The sequence below is a fragment of the Schistocerca nitens genome, chromosome 5 (genome assembly GCF_023898315.1).
Source record: "Schistocerca nitens isolate TAMUIC-IGC-003100 chromosome 5, iqSchNite1.1, whole genome shotgun sequence".
NCBI lineage: Eukaryota > Metazoa > Arthropoda > Insecta > Orthoptera > Acrididae > Schistocerca > Schistocerca nitens.
The window spans coordinates 204,458,901-204,479,028 of NC_064618.1; the positions used below are offsets into that span (position 1 = coordinate 204,458,901).

The following is a 20,128-nucleotide window of genomic DNA, read 5'->3' on the forward strand; positions in this document are numbered from 1 at the left end:
AGAGGTTATTATCCTTCCCAAAACTCATTATAATTCTTGAGCGTAAAACATGTTCCACAATTCTTCAACAGATGGACATATTATAATTATGAGTACCTGCCATACGACCATTCTGGGAAGACCTGCGCTTTCTCTTCAGCCGCTAGGTAACTTTCGTTGCCTCAATGAACTACGACAGACTGCTGCTAGAAGCGGAGCAAGTTCTTTCGCATAATCCTTTCACAGTCTTACAGTACATCGTCTGGGCCCTGTTGGATTTTCGCTACTAAGCGATTCAAGTTGCTTTTCTATTCTGCGATCTGTTATCCCAAAATTGCCGTTTCGCCGTTCGTACTATGACTGAAAGGAGGGGTCGTACTATGATCTTGTGCGATAAAACAATTTCGTAAACCCGAATTCAGTACTTTGGCCTTCTCTCCGTTCTTCTCAATTGCGGTGCCGATATGGTCACTGAGTGACTCGATCGATGGTTTCGAACTGCTTACTGGTTTTATACAAGGTAAGAAGTTATAGTCAGATAAGTTGACAAAATTTTACTTCCAGAGCCATTGAACCCTTCTGGCATTTTTCTTATGTCATCTTCGCTTCGTTCAGCTTTCGTTTGTCAGCTACATTTTGAATTCCCTAGAATCTGTGACGAAGCCCCTCTTTGTTTACGTAAAAGTTTTCTAACAGGGTTATTAAACTGTGGTGGATCTTTCCCATCCATTAAGTCGTTGCTCGGAATAACTGGTCTAGGGCTTATTGAACGACGCTTTCGAATTTCAAATATTCGTGCTCCGCATCTTAGTTTTCAACGCCGTATGTTTGATGCTGATTAGTTTGTAGCCTGTCACTCCTACCAAGCAAATATAATTTCCCATCTGTCTTAACAATGCTTGTAACCCATGTATTTACGGATGCTATCACAGCCTTATGATAGCAGCCTTTTTTTGACTGAAAGCTTCCTCTGTGTTGACTGATTCGATAAGTTCAGGTCTTCAGTTTCTTACTAGAAAATCTAAGACGTCACCTTCACGAGTTGGTTCTCAAATTTTCTGCTCTGAGTAATTTTCGGACAAGACATCCACAATAAAGTCTTATGAATCCCTGTCTCTGGTACAGATCTAAACCTGACAGGTTGAAGTCACCCCCTGATGTAATCGTATGATCACGAAAGCATTAACGATATTCTGCAAGTTAAGTTTTGAGCGCCCTACCCCTGCAGCTCCTGACTCAGGCGGTCAATAAAAGCTTCTGATTCCGATTGTGACAGACGTACGATGCTTAACTTCACCGAGATTGACTGACATTCGGAATCCATTATACCTCCCTAAATATTAGCGACTCCTCGACAGCAATAAATACGCCGCTGGAAGTGGCGACAAACTTATCCTTTCGTATCCGTTCACTTCCGGTTTTTCAACCAACTTGATGTTCCTAAAACAATATGGACATTATATCATCCACGCAATTCCGGAGACAGCGATGGCACATAAGTGCGAGAACTACTGCACAATCAGAATAACAGCTCATACATCCTAGCTACAGAAAAAAATTGCGTACAGAAGAATGGAAAAGAAAATTGAGAGTCATTTCGATGGCGGTAAATTCGGTTTTCGGAAAGGTAAAATCAACAGAAAGGCAGTTCTGAAACAGCAGTTGATAATGGCTGGAGTGCTGAAGAAAAATCAAGACACGCTCACTGGATTTACAACATAAAATGGTGCACAATATACACTTACCGAAAACAGTTTTGCATCACCCCAATTCCCAGATCTCCTGGAGATAGACGTTGACTGTGGATACTGTAACACAGATACAGTTCCTTTGACTGTCCAGACGTCTCGGAGTGAAGCAAAGCGAAGTTGTTCGGCCATGTAGCAGATACAGAGAGACAGAAACTTTCGACGACATGCCACGCTCAGGCCTCCCAAGAGCTACTTCTGTAGTGGATGACCGCTACCTACGGATTATGGCTTGGAGGAACCCTGACAGCAACGCCAGCATGTTGAATAATGCTTTTTGTGCAGCTACAGAACGTCGTATTACGACTCAAACTGTGAACAATAGGCTGCAAGATGCGCAACTTCACTCCCGATGTCCCTGACGAGGTCCACTTTGCAACCACGACACCGCGCAGTGCAGTACAGATGGGTCCAACAACATACCGAATGGACCGCTCAGGATTGGCATCACGTTCTGTTCACCGATGAGTGTCGTATATGCCTTCAACCAGACAATCGTCGGAGACGTGTTTGGAAGCAACCCGGTCAGGCTGAACGCCTTAGACACACTGCCCAGCGAGAGCAGCAAGGTGGAGGTTCCCGGCTGTTTTGGGGTGGCATTATGTAGGACCGACGTACGCCGCTGGTGGTCTTGGAAGGCGCCGCAACGGCTGTACGATACGCGAATGTCATCCTCTGACGAATAGTGCACCCATTTCCGCAGAATATTGGCGAGATATTCGTCTTCATGGACGACAAATCGCGCCCCATCGTGCACATCTTGTTATGACTTCCTTTAGGATAACGAAATCGCCAGGATAACGACATGGCCAGAATGTTCTCCAGACATGAACCCTATCAAACATGCCTAGAATAGATTGAAAAGGGCTGTTTATGGACGACGTGACCCACCGACCCCTCTGAGGGACCTACACCGAATTGCCGTTGAAGAGTGGGACGATCTGGACCAACAGTGCCTTGATGAACTTGTGGATATATGCCACGACGAATACAGGTAAGCAGCAATGCAAGAGGACGTGCTACTGGTTACAGAGGTACCGGTGTGTACAGCAATCTGGACTACCACCTCTGAATGTCTAACTTATGGTGGGACCATTTGCAATGTGTGGCTTTCGTGAGAAATAAAAAGGGCGGAAATAATGTTTATGTTGATCTCTGTTCCTATTTTCTGTACAGGTTCCGGAACTCTCGGAACCGAGGTGATGCAAAACTCTTTTTGATGTGTGTAAAATGGTGCAAGATATTAAAATTTCAGAGAAAAATAGAAGATAAAGGCAAAGACGGATGATGTATAATACATATATAAGAACAAAGAGGACACAATAACACTGGGAGACCAAGAAAGAAGTGGTCGATTAAAAAGGATGTAAGGTGGGCATGCATCCTTTTGCCTCTACTATTGAACCTGTGCATCGAAGGTGCAATGAGGGAAATAAAAGGGAATGGGATTAAAATTCACGATCAAAGGATATGAGTGATAAGATTGGCTTATGAATTTGCTAGCCTCAGTGAAAGTGAAGAACAGTTACGGATCTGTTGAATGGAATGAATAGGCTAAGCGTACAGAATACGGCTTGAGAATAAACTGAAAATACGGACGAAGCGAAGAGGATATAAAAAGCATGCTAGTACTGCCAAACAGTGCATTCCTGGCCCAAAGAAGTGCACTGGTATGAAACATAGGCCTTAATATGGGGTATAAATATCTGAGAATGTACTTTGGAGCACAGTGTTGCATGATTCCAGTGATCATCTACAATGGGAAAACCTGAACAGAAAAGAATCAAAGCGTTTGATATGTGGTCTTACAGAATAATTTTGAATGTCGAGTGGCATGATAAGAGGAATAGTGAGCGGATACTCCGCGGAAGAGGAGAAGTAAAGAACACATGGAAAACACTGACAAGCAGATGGTTCAAATGGTTCTAAGCACTATGGGACTTAACATCTGAGGTCATGTCCCCTAGACTTAGAACTAATTAAACCTAACTAACCTAATGGTGTTGTGTGCTGTCCTTAGGTTAGTTAGGTTTAAGTAGTTCTCAGTTCTAGGGGACTGATGACCATAGATGTTTAGTCACATAGTGCTCAGAGCCGTTTTTTTTTTTGAATAATTCAGTCAACGAACAATAGAGGACATAGGGTGCAGTTGCTACTCTGAAAAAAAATGGTTCAAATGGCTCTGAGCACTATGGGACTTAACATCTGTGGTCATCAGTCCCCTAGAACTTAGAACTACTTAAACCTAACTAACCTAAGGACATCACACACATCCAAGCCCGAGGCAGGATTCGAACCTGCGACCGTAGCGGCCACGCGGTTTCAGACTGAAGCGCCTAGAACCGCACGGCCACACCGGCCGGCTGCTACTCTGAGATGGAAGGTCGGCTACATGAGATGAATTCGTGGTGGGAGGCCTCAAACCAGTTACAAGACCGGTTTTTGTAGTGAATTCATAACGAAGGCATTATGAACTGATGAGAAAGTTTGTTATACCAAATAAAGTGTTTCCTGTTTTATATCTGTCTGGGAGCTTCGTCTTGCATAGAGAGACATTTTCAGGCCACTTCATGTGTTGTGGAAGTTGATGATACCGGCGTCGTAAATGTAGTCCCATATGTGACTAGGATGGATGACAGAATTATCAGCACCATGATGAACTGTAAGGCGGACCACGACAAAACCGTCGCCGCTGTGGCAAATCCGTAGTTGATAAAGTCTCCACGTGTTGTGAGTGAAACTCACAGTGGCAGATGTGGAGAGCGTTCCAGACGATCGTCTGATCTTCTGGGTTACCCCTTGGAGGCGGGTCACCTGCCTGGTGCTGACACCGGCGCGGTGTTCATGTTCTACATTTGTTCTTCCAACGCCTGTGTACATGGCTATCTATCCCATTCTGTCAAGATTAGAGCACACTTTATTGCAGATTGAAAATTCATTCCGATTACTATGCGGCTTGGCCAGTTGTCTACAGTATCCTTTCTTCCAGGAGTGTTGGTCCCACAAGGTATGCAGGAGAGCTGCTGCTAATTTATAATGTACGAGGGAATTACTGGCAGGAGTCAGATGATGAGGGTGGATAGTCAGTAGAGCACTCGGCCGTGAAGGCGAAGGTTTGAATCCTGGTGTGGCACGCAATTTTAATCTACCAGGAAGATTTAACGATTCATATTTGAAACCACTGTGTCTCAGATCTACTGCCAGGCCTTTTGAAATATTTTACTGGAGTGGAACCACTGCGCAGATAAGTGATGTGACAATTCCAAAGCGGTCTTACCCCAGTTCTGAACTGCCGACACTTCCCACGAAGAGCCCTACTAGGGACAAGAGGTATATAAAAAAGACAATAAAATACGTCTCGACGCCGACTAATTGTTATTACGAGGGACTCCAATAAGTAATTCAACACTTTTTTGTTTTATTTTTTCAGAAAGCAGGTTCGTTTTATTCTGGACTCCAATGTCCAAGACAACATACTGTTCCCCATTCTTTCGGCTAAAAAATCCTATTTTTCCAAATAATCTCTTTTCCATGCGACGGCCTTACCTTACTGACCGAACCAGTATGCCCGCGTGGTACCACTGCCCGCCGTCGGAGCCAACATCTTGCTGCATCAGTAGCCTCCCCATCATCCACGTACTGGTTCCCGCGGAGTGTATCCTTCATTCGGCCTAAAAGATGGAGGTTGGAAGGTGTGAGACCTGGGCTTCAGGGTACATGAGGAACAACAGTCCAAAGAAGTTTTGCGAGCGCCTCTCAGGTGTCCAGACTCGTGTGATGTCCAGCTGAGCAGCGATGTGTTTGATTCTGATCCGCCGTTCACCTCGAATGAGAGTGTCCGCACGTTCCATCACTGCAGGAGTAACAATTGTGTGCGGCCTGCCGGCACCCGGGAGATGGAATAGGTTCCCGCAGCCATGTTGTGATGACGACAGACGCCTCACCAACTACTCACCGTGATTTTATTTACTTCCAAGTCTCTGAAAACATTGTGCAAGTGCCTATGAAGATCTGCGACAAACTGGATTTTCATCGAGAGAAAATGACTGCTCTCTTCTTAGAATGCAGTTCCATTACAGACGCTATTCTTAGGACAAAATTTAGCGTCACCACTACCGGAACTTAATGAAAAGACTTGACATAGCAAATTACGAATGTTTTCAACTGAAACTGGCCACCAAAAAAGTGTTGCATTACTTATTAAATGCCCTACGCATATCACGCAATGAATGAGGGAGCCTGTAACGTAAGCATACAGCTTGAACTATTGTAAAATTCTAGAGGAGATTTTACTGTATTAATCACCTGAAATTTGAAGCAGGTACGTTGGCACTACATTAGACACCATTTTTACAGTATAAGGGGGTATATAATCTGCCATATGTCAAGAAAACCGAAACGCAAAGGAAAATTATTATTTTATTCATATGTTTGTATTCCACTCCCATCTATCACACAAACGCGCGCGCGCGCGCGCACACACACACACACACACACACACACACACACACACACACACACACACACACACACACACATGCACACACAGGTTCATAGCATACCTCATATGTAGACGTGAGCTGCAAGCCGAAAAAGACAGGCAGGTACAACCAGTTGACAATAAGGCAGGTGAGTACGGTAGAAATAACCACCAGGCCGTATAATGTCCCGTACAGGTAGATCTCAGAAGGTACTCCCATCAGAGTTATTCCAGATATGTGACTGGAACATTAGCATACAGAGATACGTGTGATTCACTACATTTCACTATATGCTCGATTACAGTAAAGATTGTTTGACCTTAAGTTCAACAAGTAACAGAACGCAAAATGCGTGCCTGCCGTCACTTGCAAGATTTTGTTTCGTGAGTAGCAGCAGATAGCTGGTTCTGTAAGCTACGTGCTTACTCTATTCACACACAACTGTTGCAGATCTTACAGTAGTTTAATAGATTAACTAATTCTTCCTACAAGGAAGAAGCATTGTGCTAACATCTAAAAGCATACGAAAATGATTTTAAAATACACATCTACGAGTAAGTCTGTTCTACGATAGATAAAGTACTGTGAGGTGAAGTGACAAACATTTATTTTCTACGATGTATGTTATCATATGAGCACATATGTCAATGAAGCGAAGTGAAACAGCTCATGGCAGACATCTGCAGTAAGTTTTTGAAATTAATCTACTGTAGAGTAGATATGCTGAAACTGAGGTGGGATGTCCATATGTTACTTGCACCAAAATGTATACTGTTCTGTATTGCGGTGTTTTAACAACAAATTCAGTAGTTAAAGTTCACGCAAAGGAAAGAATGTATAACAACACAGAAACTTCTATTTTTAGAGCTATGACTCTGTAAGTATTGCACGTGTTAACACGTATTTTATCAAGGTGATGTTTAGCATCTAGCCACATAATATCTCATTTACGATTCTACCAATGTAGGAAATACTGCAACAGTACACGAGTTCTGCACACACAATACACGAGTTCTTTAGAGATGACTTATCCTACCGTTACCAGACTCAGGCCTGAGCCCAACATAAGAATCTAGTGTTTATTACTTGGCAAGTATTACATTTTTGTCTTAATATATAACGAAGTTTTTGTGATTACATAGTTTAAAACATGTTTTAAGAGCGTTGCCCAGAAATTAATGCATTGCATTTCCTTTTCTCAGCCGAAAACAATACTACGAATGCGAAACGTTACGTGCGTATCACTTGAAGTCTCATGAGTGAAATTTCCGTCACTTCCGACAGAGAGCGTAGCTGCAAGACAATTTCAAAATGACGTCTGTAGGTGAAGTACGTTACAAGCAACGTGCAGTCATTGCATTTCTCACTGTAGAGAAAGAAATTATGAGGAATATTCACAAACGCTTGTGCAAAGTGTATGGAGTATCTGCTGTCGACAGAAGTACAGTTAGCCGCTGGGCTTCGATGATGAGGTCATCAGATGGCGGTTCGGCGAAGTTCCACGATTTTCAGCGGTTGGGGATACCACCCACTGCTGTCACACCTGTCATGCTGCAGCGAGCTGATGTCATTCGCGAGGACAGACGCATTACAACTCGGCAGTAGTTGCTACATCTGTCAATCAGCAAAGGAATTGTGGATGCAATTATCCACATTCTTGGATATTCAAAAGCGTGCGTACCGACAGGGTATACACGCCCTTGTTTCGCGCTGGAGGAAGGCCACAGAACGGTATGGAGATTACCTGGAAAAATAGGGTGTGTAGATAAAACACCTTTCTTTCATGCTTGTAATTCTCATTATGTTCAATAAGGAATTGTTGAAGAAAAAATTCGATGCACTACTTTATGGCCAACCCTCGTACATTATATGTAAACTCTATACAATGTACATGCTTCATGAAAATCTCTTCCTTACATATTAAAAAAGAGCAGTTTGAATCTCTTTTCCGATCCATGCTGATCCATGAGCTGAACTAAGTACAAGATGATGGATAGATTTGTTTACATCGGCTGTTGATTTGATGTCCCACAGAACACGATAGGTGCGCAGATATGGACACTTCTGAAGCCACTGCAGAGATACTTCTTCTAATGTTCATTTTAAAGCTATACTTTAAATTATTTAGGTTTAAAAGCTGCTGGTACTGACGAATGAAGAATATTCTGTCAGATATTATTTCCATCATTTCAAATTAAAAGCACTGTATGAAATTTTTGGAGGTTGATGATTCTTTTAAGTGACTGAATCAGGCTAATGGAGTTACGATACTGGACTCCAATAGGAAATTAGCTTCCCATGATTTATTGTAACTATAAGACTACCGTTAGATGTTTTATGGATCTGGTGTGTTAAAATATATTTTGTAGTTCGATGCCTCACGGTCTTCAACAAGGACCATTGTTTAACAGTTGCTGTATTTACAGAAGTTAATTGTGCTGGCTTACGACACACAGGCAAGCAAATAACAGCTATGTAACAAAATAAGTTAGTTCATATCAAGGACATTAGCCCTGTAATATCCTTGTAAGAAACTGTAGAAAGAGAAATTTGTTGCGTTATTAACATACCAACGTTTGAAATTTTTTACCAGTTCCTACTGTGTTTTAGCTGTAGAATTTGTAGAATCTGTGAGACTGGGTGCATGCCAACAGACTTTGGGAGAAATATCATCCACACAAACCCCAATTAGATGGGCAAATAAGGACTGAAACTGATGTACAATCTGTGTAACTGCTCACCCATAAAAGTTTCTAACAAGTGTAGAATGGAAAAGACAGCTGAGAACCTGTTACATGACGATCAGTTTATCTTTTTAAGGGTGAAAACACCAGTTCTCCAGCGGAACTTGCGGTACTAGCACTCCTGGAAAAAAGGTATTGCGGAGATATGGCCTAGCCACATCCTGCGGAACGATTTCAGAATTAATTTCTCACTGTGCAGCGAAGTGTGCGCTGATGTGAAACTTCCTGGCAGATTAAAACTGTGTGCCCTACCGAGACTCGAGCTCAGGAACTTTGCCTTTCGAGGACAAGCATTCTACCAACCCAGCTACCCAAGCTCTTCTATGATATTTGGAAGGTAGGAGTTGACGTATTGGCGGAAGTGAAGCTGTGAGGATGCGTCGTGTTTAGTGCTTGGGTGTTTCAGCTGGTAGAGTACTTACCAAATGTTCAAATGTGTGTGAAATCTTATGGGACTTAACTGCTAAGGCCATCAGTCCCTAAGCTTACACACTACTTAACCTAAATTATCCTAAGGACAAACACACACACCCATGCCCGAGGGAGGGCTCGAACCTCCGCCGGGACCAGCCGCACAGTCCGTGAATGCTGCGCCTAGACCGCTCGGCTAATCCCGCGCGGCGAGAACTTACCGGCAGAAGGCAAAGGTCCCGATTTCGAATCTAGATCCGGCACACAGTTTTAATCTGCCAGTAAATTACAACTTTCATGGTATTAGAGGGAGGTGCAGGGGGTAAAAACGGTAGGGAAAGACAGAGATTGGAACGCACTTCCGTGGCAGCAGAGGGCAAAAGCTGAAGAGGAATACCTCTGCGTGGACAATGTGTAATATATAATTGAAGAAGCTGTCTGCAAGTGCTTCACTGAGATGCAAAGATTATTACAGGAGAGATATTCTTGGTGGTGATCCGCATCAAACCAGTGCACTGTCGCCTGATAAACAAAGTAAGAGCCTACGGAATATCAGACCAGCTGTGTGGCTGGATTGAAGAGTTTTTAGCAAACAGAACACAGCATGTTGTTATCAATGGAGAGACGTCTACAGACGTTAAGGTAACCTCTGGCGTGCCACAGGGGAGTGTTATGGGACCATTGTTTTTCACAATATATATATAAATGATCTAGTAGATAGTGTCGGAAGCTCCATGCGGCTTTTCGCGGATGATGCTGTAGTATACAGAGAAGTTGCAGCATTAGAAAATTGCAGCGAAATGCAGGAAGATCTGCAACGGATAGGCGCTTGGTGCAGGGAGTGGCAACTGACCCTTAACATAGACAAATGTAATGTATTGCGAATACCTAGAAAGAAGGATCCTTTATTGTATGATTATATGATAGCGGAACAAACACTGGTAGCAGTTACTTCTGTAAAATATCTGGGAGTATGCGTACAGAACGATTTGAAGTGGAATGATCATATAAAATTAATTGTTGGTAAGGCGGGTGCCAGGTTGAGATTTATTGGGAGAGTCCTTAGAAAATGTAGTCCATCAACAAAGGAGGTGGCTTACAAAACACTCGTTCGACCTATACTTGAGTATTGCTCATCGGTGTGGGATCCGTACCAGATCGGGTTGACAGAGGAGATAGAGAAGATCCAAAGAAGAGCGGCCCGTTTCGTCACAGGGTTGTCTGGTAAGTGTGATAGCGTTACAGAGATGTTTAGCAAACTCAAGTGGCAGACTCTGCAAGAGAGGCGCTCTGCATTGCGGTGTAGCTTGCTGTCCAGGTTTCGAGAGGGTGCGTTTCTGGATGAGGTATCGAATATATTGCTTCCCCCTACTTATTCCTCCCGGGGAGTTCATGAATGTAAAATTAGAGAGATTCGAGCGCGCACGGAGGCTTTCTGGCAGTCGTTCTTCCCGCGAATCATACGCGAGTGGAACAGGAAAGTGAGGTAATGACAGTGGCACGTAAAGAGCCCTCCACCACACACCGTTGGGTGGCTTGCGGAGTATAAATGTAGATGTATATGTAGATGAGACTGATAAAAATAAAATAAAAAATAAAGAAAGAGTGTATCGTGGTCGAATGAACATACTGAGAAGGATGTTCAAGAATTCCATTCGGCTATATGTCAATGGTTCTAGGAAATTTTAGTAGTTTGTTGTATCAGTTAACGTTTCGCTAACGTCCGTACTGCTTCACTGGCTCATTTCCCAGTCGTAATGCGACGTTACAGCCAACGTACCTGGCCACCAGCGACACGGCCACCGGCAGGACGCTCATGCTCTTGCCGCCGTGCAGGTAATCCACTTTGGCGGTGTTCTTGGCCCGGCCGCACACGCCGAAGTAGACGCCAACGACGAGGGAGACTGCCAGCATGAGTCCGAACACCATGTGGTCCAGCCAGCCGAAGCGTAGTCCGGGCAGCATGAGTCCCGCAGCGGCGTCCTCAGCCATGGCAGCGACCCTTTGAGACAGGACTGTGCGGGCTCGGGCGGCGAGCGGCGGCGGCCGACTGAACTATCTCCTCACGTGGCAGAGGGGCAGGGCAGGTCGTGAAGCCGACCGCGCGCTGCCAACAGCGCTCCGTGCTGACCTCGTGCAACTGCGACCTCTGCGAACAGCCAGCGGCAAATCACACTCCGACGTCTCCCTGTTTAGTGTCGAGTCTGTCATCGCCTATAGCAAGACGAAACAGCTACCTGAATAGTAAAATGTAAATGTCGTGTGACTAGGGCCTCCCGTCGGGTAGACCGTTCGCCGGGAGCAAGTCTTTCCATCTGACGCCCCTTCGGCGACTTGCGCGTCGGTGGCGATGAAATGATGATAATTAGGCCAATAAAACACCCAGTCCGTGAGCGGAGAAAATCTCCGACCCTGCTGGGAATCGATCCCGGGCCCTTAGGATTGACATTTTGTCGCGCTGACCACTTTTTTTTCTTTTTTTTTATACTTTTTAAGTCTCCCCCCTCCCATCCTGGGGATGTGAAGTGGTACAAAAGATGCAGTTGGTGTATTATTGTGATTTATTTAATTTTATTTATTCATTTATTTATTTTAATTTTTATATTTTTTCATTTTTTTTATTTTTTAAATTTTTTTAACAGTAAGGAATTGAAAACTAGTAAGTGTACTCTTTGCGTCGAGTTGGGGACGCACATAACTAAAACCATGCTAATAGTTGTAGAAAAAGGCATAAAGAAAGAGAGCAAAGTGCGGGGCGAAGGAAACCATGAAACAAAACTGAAGGGTGGAATCTGGAATCCGTACCACCATTAACCAGTGCTACAGCCGGCCGAAGTGGCCGCGCGGTTCTGGCGCTGCAGTCTGGAACCGCGAGACCGCTACGGTCGCAGGTTCGAATCCTGCCTCGGGCATGGATGTGTGTGATGTCCTTAGGTTAGTTAGGTTTAACTAGTTCTAAGTTCTAGGGGACTAATGACCTCAGCAGTTGAGTCCCATAGTGCTCAGAGCCATTTGAACCATTTGAACCAGTGCTAAATCTTGCACCGGATGGGAAAACTAAAACTGCGAAGACGTTTTCGCACCGGGGACAAAAAGAGGAAATGGGGCAAATACTGCTACAGAGTGTGAGGGTTCACAACGAAACTCTCCATCTGCTGTATCATCCAGGTATGACTTCTCGTAATGATGAAAGTAGATCCCACGTTATACCGTGTAGTGTTCTATCATCGTATTGTAAATTTAGCTCCTCTTACCCGTGATGTTCCAGCTACGTGGAGGGTCGTGGAACGCATTCCACAAAAAATTGGAAAAATATTGTCGATACTTAGGGTTACGGAGGATCTTGCAATGTCGTTCCTGCAAATAGTTCCAAAAGTCTAAAGTGTCCTTAGTGCCGTCTTGAAACAAATAATGCACTGCATGTCCACGAAACCACGTCATTGCATTAGTTTTAGTGCGTGGGTAATACGTTTCATCCGGGAATAAGATAGTCTTGGGGTCGATATGATTCGGCGTTACCCGAAGGAAGTATGCTGACATTTGCCTCACTAAGTGCCACACTGCCGTAGACTCGCCACAGTTAAGACGGTGTTCATCGTTGTCTTGAACGCTACAGCTCGTGCACGTGGGTGAGTCTACCATGTGGATCGCATGTAACCTTGATCTGGTCACCTGCTTACCGTTGACAGTGATATACCACATCGCCGTGACGTCAGTGTCCAGTGTTACGTGGTGAATTGTCCTCCACACTACTCGCCAGCTGACGTTCGGTTGCTTCCTCTCCACGACGTTATCGGGTCGTCCACGTTGTAGGACCCTATAAACCGTCTTTGCCGTCGCCAGTTGAGTCGCTGGTAACGCAAGTCGAACGTAACTGAGTTCGAGGTAAAAGACACCGATGTAGAAGAGCGAGGAGGGGACGTGGTGTATCGGCACAGGCGGCAACAGGGAGGGCGGTGCTAGTTCTTCTATTAACAAACTGGTCAGACTGTCCGGACGGCGGTACCATAGTTTGACTAATGTGCTCACAAATAGGGCGACCGCTCTGTCATAAACGTGATAAAGGCCAAGCCCTCCCCGATCCGGGGGAAGGGTGACAGTCTCATATTTGATCTTGAAAAGCATTCCTGAACTCACGAAGGACCCAAAAGCCGCAAGTATACGGCGTGCTAACATCACCGGTATATGTAATATCTGGGCGATGTGCGGAATGCGTGACGCTAAATGTGTTTTAACATACTGGGTCCGTTGGATGATGTCCAGGGCTCGTAGGCGGTTGTTGGCAATTCCAGTCCGAACATTCCGTAAAAGCCGTCGAAAGTTGTGAGCAGCGGTCCGTCGTATATCGTCTGTAAAGTCAATGCGAGACATTTCAATCTCTGAGCTGTAAGGGGGTGACACTGTTCTCAGACAATCAGACCCCGATGTTCATCGCCACCGATTTTGCGACGTTGATACGACTACCAGTGGCCATGCCATATTTCGTTATCCAATTTAGTGCGCTAGCGGTGTCGTCAACGTTGCGGATGATAATCACCAGGTCGTCAGCGTACGCTTTACTCCGGAAAGTGTGGCCTCGTAACGTCATACCCGTTAGTCGTTGGCGCAGGCCGCAGAGGGGAGGTTCCATGGCCACAGCGTAAAGTAAAGTGGACAGAGGGCAGCCTTGGCGTATCGATCGAGAAATGGTGAGGGGCTGCGAAGGTCGGCCGTTGACGATCACCTTGGACGTCGCGCCACGGAGTAGTCGCATGACGACAGTGACGAATGGCTTTGGGTACCGCATATGTTGGAGGACCGCTTCCAAATAGTTGGGGTCCACTCGGTCGAAAGCTTGACTAAAATCGATTGCCGCCAGTGCACCCTTCAGACGGCATGCCCTCGCCAGTGAGATCAAGTCACGATATTCACTGAGTGCTGTTTGAATATTATTGTCGCCTCCTAATGACATTTCGTAGGGTCTGGCGTATCCGCGCCGCCAACAGTCGAGAAAAGATCTTAAAGTCGCAGGTCAAAAGCGTCAACGGGCGGTAGTCCTGCAGTCGTGAGCCACCGGACGGTTTGTGAATAGGAATAATCATCCCTTCCACAAGGGCCGCAGGGAGCGGCACGTCCGGGGATAGGAGTTCGCGATAGATGTCCGTCCATCGGGAGGCTAATAAATATTGAAAAGTCCGGTAAAATTCGAAGGTGAGGCCATCAGGACCCGGAGACTTGTTGACAGCTCCTTTTCTAATGGCATCGATCACTACTTCTTCTGTAATTTCTTCCATCAAGGCCGCTTCCATTGCCGGGGTGACGGTGCCGTAAATCGTCTGAGAGACGTCCTCCAGTGCTGTCGGATCAGGGGTCTGAGCGGAATAGAGTTGGGAATAATGATTGTAGAACGCTGTGTTTATGTCTTGTTGCGTGGTGAGGCGATGACCGTCCTCCGTGTCGATGAAGCGTATCAGCGCTCGTTGGCGTCGTTTACGTTCACGAAGGACGTGGAACATTGACGGGCGTTCGCTCGGTATCCGATCCTGCGTCCTCGAGCGGATGACTACCCCCTCTAGGTGGCGTCGCATATGAGCGAGGATCTGAGCCTTAGCAGGGTGGACCGCCGTTTGTCGTTCCGGAGACGGCGCCATAGCATCGCAGTCGCGCAGGACCCGGAAGTAAAAGTCGAGTGTATGTCTTCGCCAAGTAGCGTGGTCACGACCGTAGGTTATCAACGTTCGCCTCAGTGCCAGTTTGGCGCAGTCCAACCACCAGCGCACCGTTGTGGGATATGCACGGAGGCGATTTTCACACGAATGCCACGTATCCTCAACGGCTTGGCGGCAATCCGGGTACGACAGGTGAGCGATGTTTAATTTCCACGGGCTGCGGCTTCTCCACACTTGTTGACGACACAGGGTGACGGCACAAATGTAAGCTGATTGGTCCGAGAATGCTGCAGGCCACAGTTCCGCATCCTGTGTTGCAGCGGCGAGAGAGCGTGAGACATAAATCCGATCGATACGACTGGAAGAGTGACTTGTGAAGTGCGTGAATCCCGGTCGGTGGCCGTGAAGATGTTCCCAAGTGTCCACCATCTGCAGGTCTCGAATTAGCGCCCCGAGTTCCGGGAACGGATTATGTCGTCGGAGTTGATCTCTGGGCGCCAGTACGCAATTGTAGTCATCTCCAAACACCAGATGGTCGTGGCGGCCTTGGAAGAGCGGGGCGACGTCTTCCGCAAAGAATCGTGAACGTTCGCGACGTTTGTCCGTCCCGGAAGGTGCGTAGATATTGATAAGGCGGACGCCCAGTACTGTGAGTGCCAATCCCCTTGCCCCAGGCAGAAACAGGATATCGTCCGCCACTATTTCCCGAATAAGTACAGCGACACCGCTGCCTGTTGGGGAAGCTGGAGAGACGCAAGCATCGTAACCGTACATGCCTGGGAAGTCGTTGACGTACACTTCCTGGAGAAGGACTATGTCGATGGAAGCAGAGTTCAACATATCCTGAAGCAAGGATAACTTAGCGCGCGTCCGTATAGTGTTGATGTTTATAGTTGCAACGCGATAAGTTTGAGGTCTATCCACAGCATCCGTGTTGGCCATCAATACCCTTGTAAGGCTGTCTCGTCACTGTAACTGACGGCGGGAAAGGATCAACACTGGTGGGGTAAATTTCCCCCCTTGTCGTCCGACACGATGGGCAAGGAGTGTTCCTCACAGTCGTCCGCCCAGTCGCCATGAAACACCATCGGCTGTTGGTGGCTGTTAGTGGCTGCTGCGGCACTCGGCGCTGACTCCATCGGCTCTGCTGGCTGGGAATCGGCAGCGGCTGTCTGCTTGTGATCCTGCTGTGCTGTGGGGTCTGAGGGGCTGAAGCCGTCACCACGGAGATCTGTTGAGTTTGAAGTTACAGCGGCCTCTGTACCGCCGGTTCCGTCGTCGGAATTTCCACAGCCCATGTCAGACGATCGCTGCAAACACTCGTCCAATGGAGCACGCCACCGTCTCTTGTGTTTTCGCGGGGAACGCTGTTTACGGACGTGTGTTTCAGTATCTGAATGTGGGTGGATTTCGTCAGCTGCTCCGGTGTCTGGAAGAAAAGCCGCTGTCGGCACAACCCGTGGGTCAATGTCCATCCTGGCATCCACGCCTTCTTGCAAGGTCGGTCGGTGATTATCTTCAGGTGGGGGCGCCGTTGTAGAGGCCGGATCCTGTACTGCAGAAGCCATTTTGGTCTCTCCATCGGGGGCGGCTATCGGACTAAGGTCGTCAGCATCGGAAAAGGTTGCTGCCCGTGTAACTTCGGCGTAATTGAGAGGAAGGGTCGTCACCGTAGAAGGAGTCATGGATTCACCTGTCGGGATTTGAGTAAGCCGTCGTCGGAGACATTCCGACCGGACGTGCCCTACTTGGCCACAACCAGAGAAAGTGCGTGGCTGACCGTCATACATAATGATCGCCCTACATCCACCGATGACAAGATATGACGGAACATGTTTGGTCAGTTCAATTTTAATCTGTCGTACCCCGTTAAGAACGGGGTACGTTGTAAAGTTTTTCGGCCATATGGCTGATCACTTTGCCGTAGGGCTGGAAAGCCGCGGTGACTACGTCCGGTAGTACTTCGAAAGGGAGTTCGAAGACGCGTATCGTACGGAGGCCAAGCCCCGCGTGATCGATAGAGACCGCCCCAATATGGCCATCAGAATGTTTGAATTTAAGATCGTTCGCATGTGCGCTCACGATTCTGTTGCACACCTCGTCACTTACTAGCTTGACGTAGACAACACTGCTCGTGATAGAGAGATGGATACCAATTATGTCTCGCGGGTCAATTTTAACGTCGTCACGTAGAAAACATTCCACATCAAAAGCTCGCGGTGTGCATGATCGGTTTGAAAACTGATCTTGATGGTGGTTTGTCTGTATGAATGTGCCATGTTGCGTCGGTAGTGATGGACTCTAAACTAGCGACAACGCAGTAGTAAACAACTACGGGCACTCGCGACCGCGCGGACGGGACGTAAACAAGACGTCCTCGCCGCAGCGCTGCGGAAAGCAGACTGCCACTCAGCTACCGGGGGCCTACACCTGAAATTCAGTATGGCGTACGATGGCCGTTCTATAAATAATGCATCATATCTTGTAGATTAAAACTGAAAAAACTGCAAAAAGGTGGGAATTTAAGGAGATGGGACCTGCATAAACTGAAAGAACCAGAGGTTGTACAGAGTGTCAGGGAGAGCATAAGGGAATAATTGGCAGGAATGGGGGAAAGAAATACAGTAGAAGAAGAATGGGTAGCTTTGAGAGAAGAAGTAGTGAAGGCAGCAGAGGACCTAGTAGGTAAAAAATACGAGGGACTAGTAGAAATCCTTGGGTAACAGAAGAAATACTGAATTTAATTGATGAAAGGAGAAAATATAAAAATGCAGTAAATGAAGCAGGCAAAAAGAAATACAAACGTCTCAAAAACGAGATCGACAGACAGTGCAAAATGGCTAAGCAGGGATGGCTAGAGGACAAATGTAAGGATGTAGAGGGTTATCTCACTAGGGGTAAGACAGATACTGCCTACAGGAAAATTAAAGAGAACTATGGAGATAAGAGAACCACTTGTATGAATATCAAGAGCTCAGACGGAAACCCAGTTCTAAGCAAAGAAGGGAAGGCAGAAAGGTGAAGGGAGTATATAGAGGGACTATACAAGGGCAATGTACTTAAGGACAATATTATGGAAATGGAAGAAGCTGTAGATGAAGATGAAATGGGAGATACGATACTGCGTGAAGAGTTTGACAGAGCACTGAATGACCTGAGTCGAAACAAGGCCCCAGGAGTAGACAACATTCCATTAGAACTATTGACGGCCTTGGGAGAGCCAGTCCTGACAAACCTCTACCATCTGGCGAGCAAGATGTATGAGATAGGCGAAATACCCCCAGACTTCAAGAAGAATATAATAATTCCAATCCCAAAGAAAGCTGGTGTTGACAGATGTGAAAATTACCGAACTATCAGTTTAATAAATCACAGCTGCAAAATACTACCGCGAATTCTTTACAGACGAATGGAAAAACTGGTAGAAGCCGACCTCGGCGAAGATCAGTTTGGATTCCGTAGAAATATTGGAACACGTGACGCAATACTGACCCTACGACTTATCTTAGAAGCTAGATTAAGGAAAGGCAAACCTACGTTTCTACCATTTGTAGACTTAGAGAAATCTTTTGACAGTGTCGATTGGAATACTCTCTTTCAAATTCTGGAGGTGGCAGAGGTAAAATACAGGGAGCGAAAAGCTATTTACAATTTGTACAGAAAGCAGATGGCAGTTACAAGAGTCGAGGGGCATGAAAAGGAAGCAGTGGTTGGGAAGGGAGTGAGACAGGGTTGTAGCCTGTCCCCGATGTTATTCTTTCTGTATATTGAGCAAGCAGTAAAGGAAACAAAAGAAAAATTCGGAGTAGGTATTAAAGTCCATGGAGAAGAAATAAAAACGTTGAGGTTCGCCGATGACATTGTAACTCTGAGACAGCAAAGGATTTGGAAGATCAGTTGAACGGAATGGACAGTATCTTGAATGGAGGATATAAGATGAACATCAACAAAAGCAAAACGAGGATAATGGAATGAAGTCGAATTAAGTCGGGTGATGCTGAGGGAATTAGATTAGGAAATGAGACACTTAAAGTAGTAAAGGAGTTTTGCCATTTGGGGAGCAAAATAACTGGTGATGGTCGAAGTAGAGAGGATACAAAATGTAGACTGGCAATGGCAAGGAAAGCCTTTCTGAAGAAGAGAAATTTGTTAACATCGAGTATAGATTTAAGTGTCAGGAAGTCGTTTCTGAAAGTGTTTGTATGGAGTGTAGCCATGTATGGAAGTGAAACATGAAATAGTTTAGACAAGAAGAGAATAGAAGCTTTCGAAATGTGTTGCTACGGAAGAATGCTGAAGATTAGATGGGTAGATCACATAACTAATAAGGAGGTATTGAATATAATTGGGGAGAAGAGGGGTTTGTGGCACAACTTGACAAGAAGACGGGACCGTTTGGTAGGACATGTTCTGAGGCATCAAGGGATCACCAATTTAGCATTGGAGGGCATCGTGGAGGGTAAAAATCGTAGAGGGAGACCAAGGGATGAATATACTAAGCAGATTCAGAAGGATGTAGATTGCAGTAAGTACTGGGAGATGAAGAAGCTTGCGCAGGATAGAGTAGCATGGAGAGCTCCATCAAACCAGTCTCAGGACTGAAGACCACAACAACAACAGGGCCTCCCGTCGGGTAGACCGTTCGCCGGTGCAAGTCATTCGATGTGACGCCACTTCGGCGACTTGCGCGTCGATGGGGATGAAATGATAATAACAACACCCAGTCCCTGAGCGGAGAAAATCTCCGAGCCTGCAGGGAATCGATCCCGGGCCCTTAGGAATGACATTTTGTCGCGCTGACCACTCAGCTACCGGGGCCTACACCTGAAGTTCAATATTGCGTACGATGTGCGTTCTATAAATAATGGATCATATCTTTTCGCTCTCAGTCTTAGTTGAAAGAATGCGAAATTTGTTTTGGAACATCGTGGAATATGCCCGCTTCATCCGCTGTAGTTTCATAAAGTTCCGTTTGGTGCCTGTAACGGAGCTGCGTTCCAACAGGAAAGAAAAAAGATGGTGTTTAACGTACCTTCGACATCGAGGTCACTAGAGACGAAACACAAACTTGAATTGTGTCGTAGATAGGGAAGGAAATCGGCCCTGGCCTTTCAAAG

General features: G+C 46.0%; 1 protein-coding gene across 2 annotated transcripts in view; it reads right to left on the reverse strand.

Moving 5' to 3' along the window:
• LOC126260855 (sodium-coupled monocarboxylate transporter 2-like) overlaps positions 1–20,128 on the reverse strand; it is a 110,825-nt gene that overhangs the window by 80,865 nt on the left and 9,832 nt on the right. Inside the window, exons 1-2 of one of the 2 annotated variants that reach the window (XM_049958266.1) lie at positions 11,144–11,506; positions 6,290–6,449 (exon numbers count right to left, since the gene is read on the reverse strand). In XM_049958266.1, the coding sequence (XP_049814223.1) occupies positions 6,290–6,449; positions 11,144–11,355 (372 nt within the window). In that variant the 5' untranslated portion in view covers positions 11,356–11,506. Of the gene's footprint in view, positions 1–6,289; positions 6,450–11,143; positions 11,507–20,128 lie in introns of those variants that run through there. The other variant, XM_049958267.1, reaches the window with a different exon arrangement.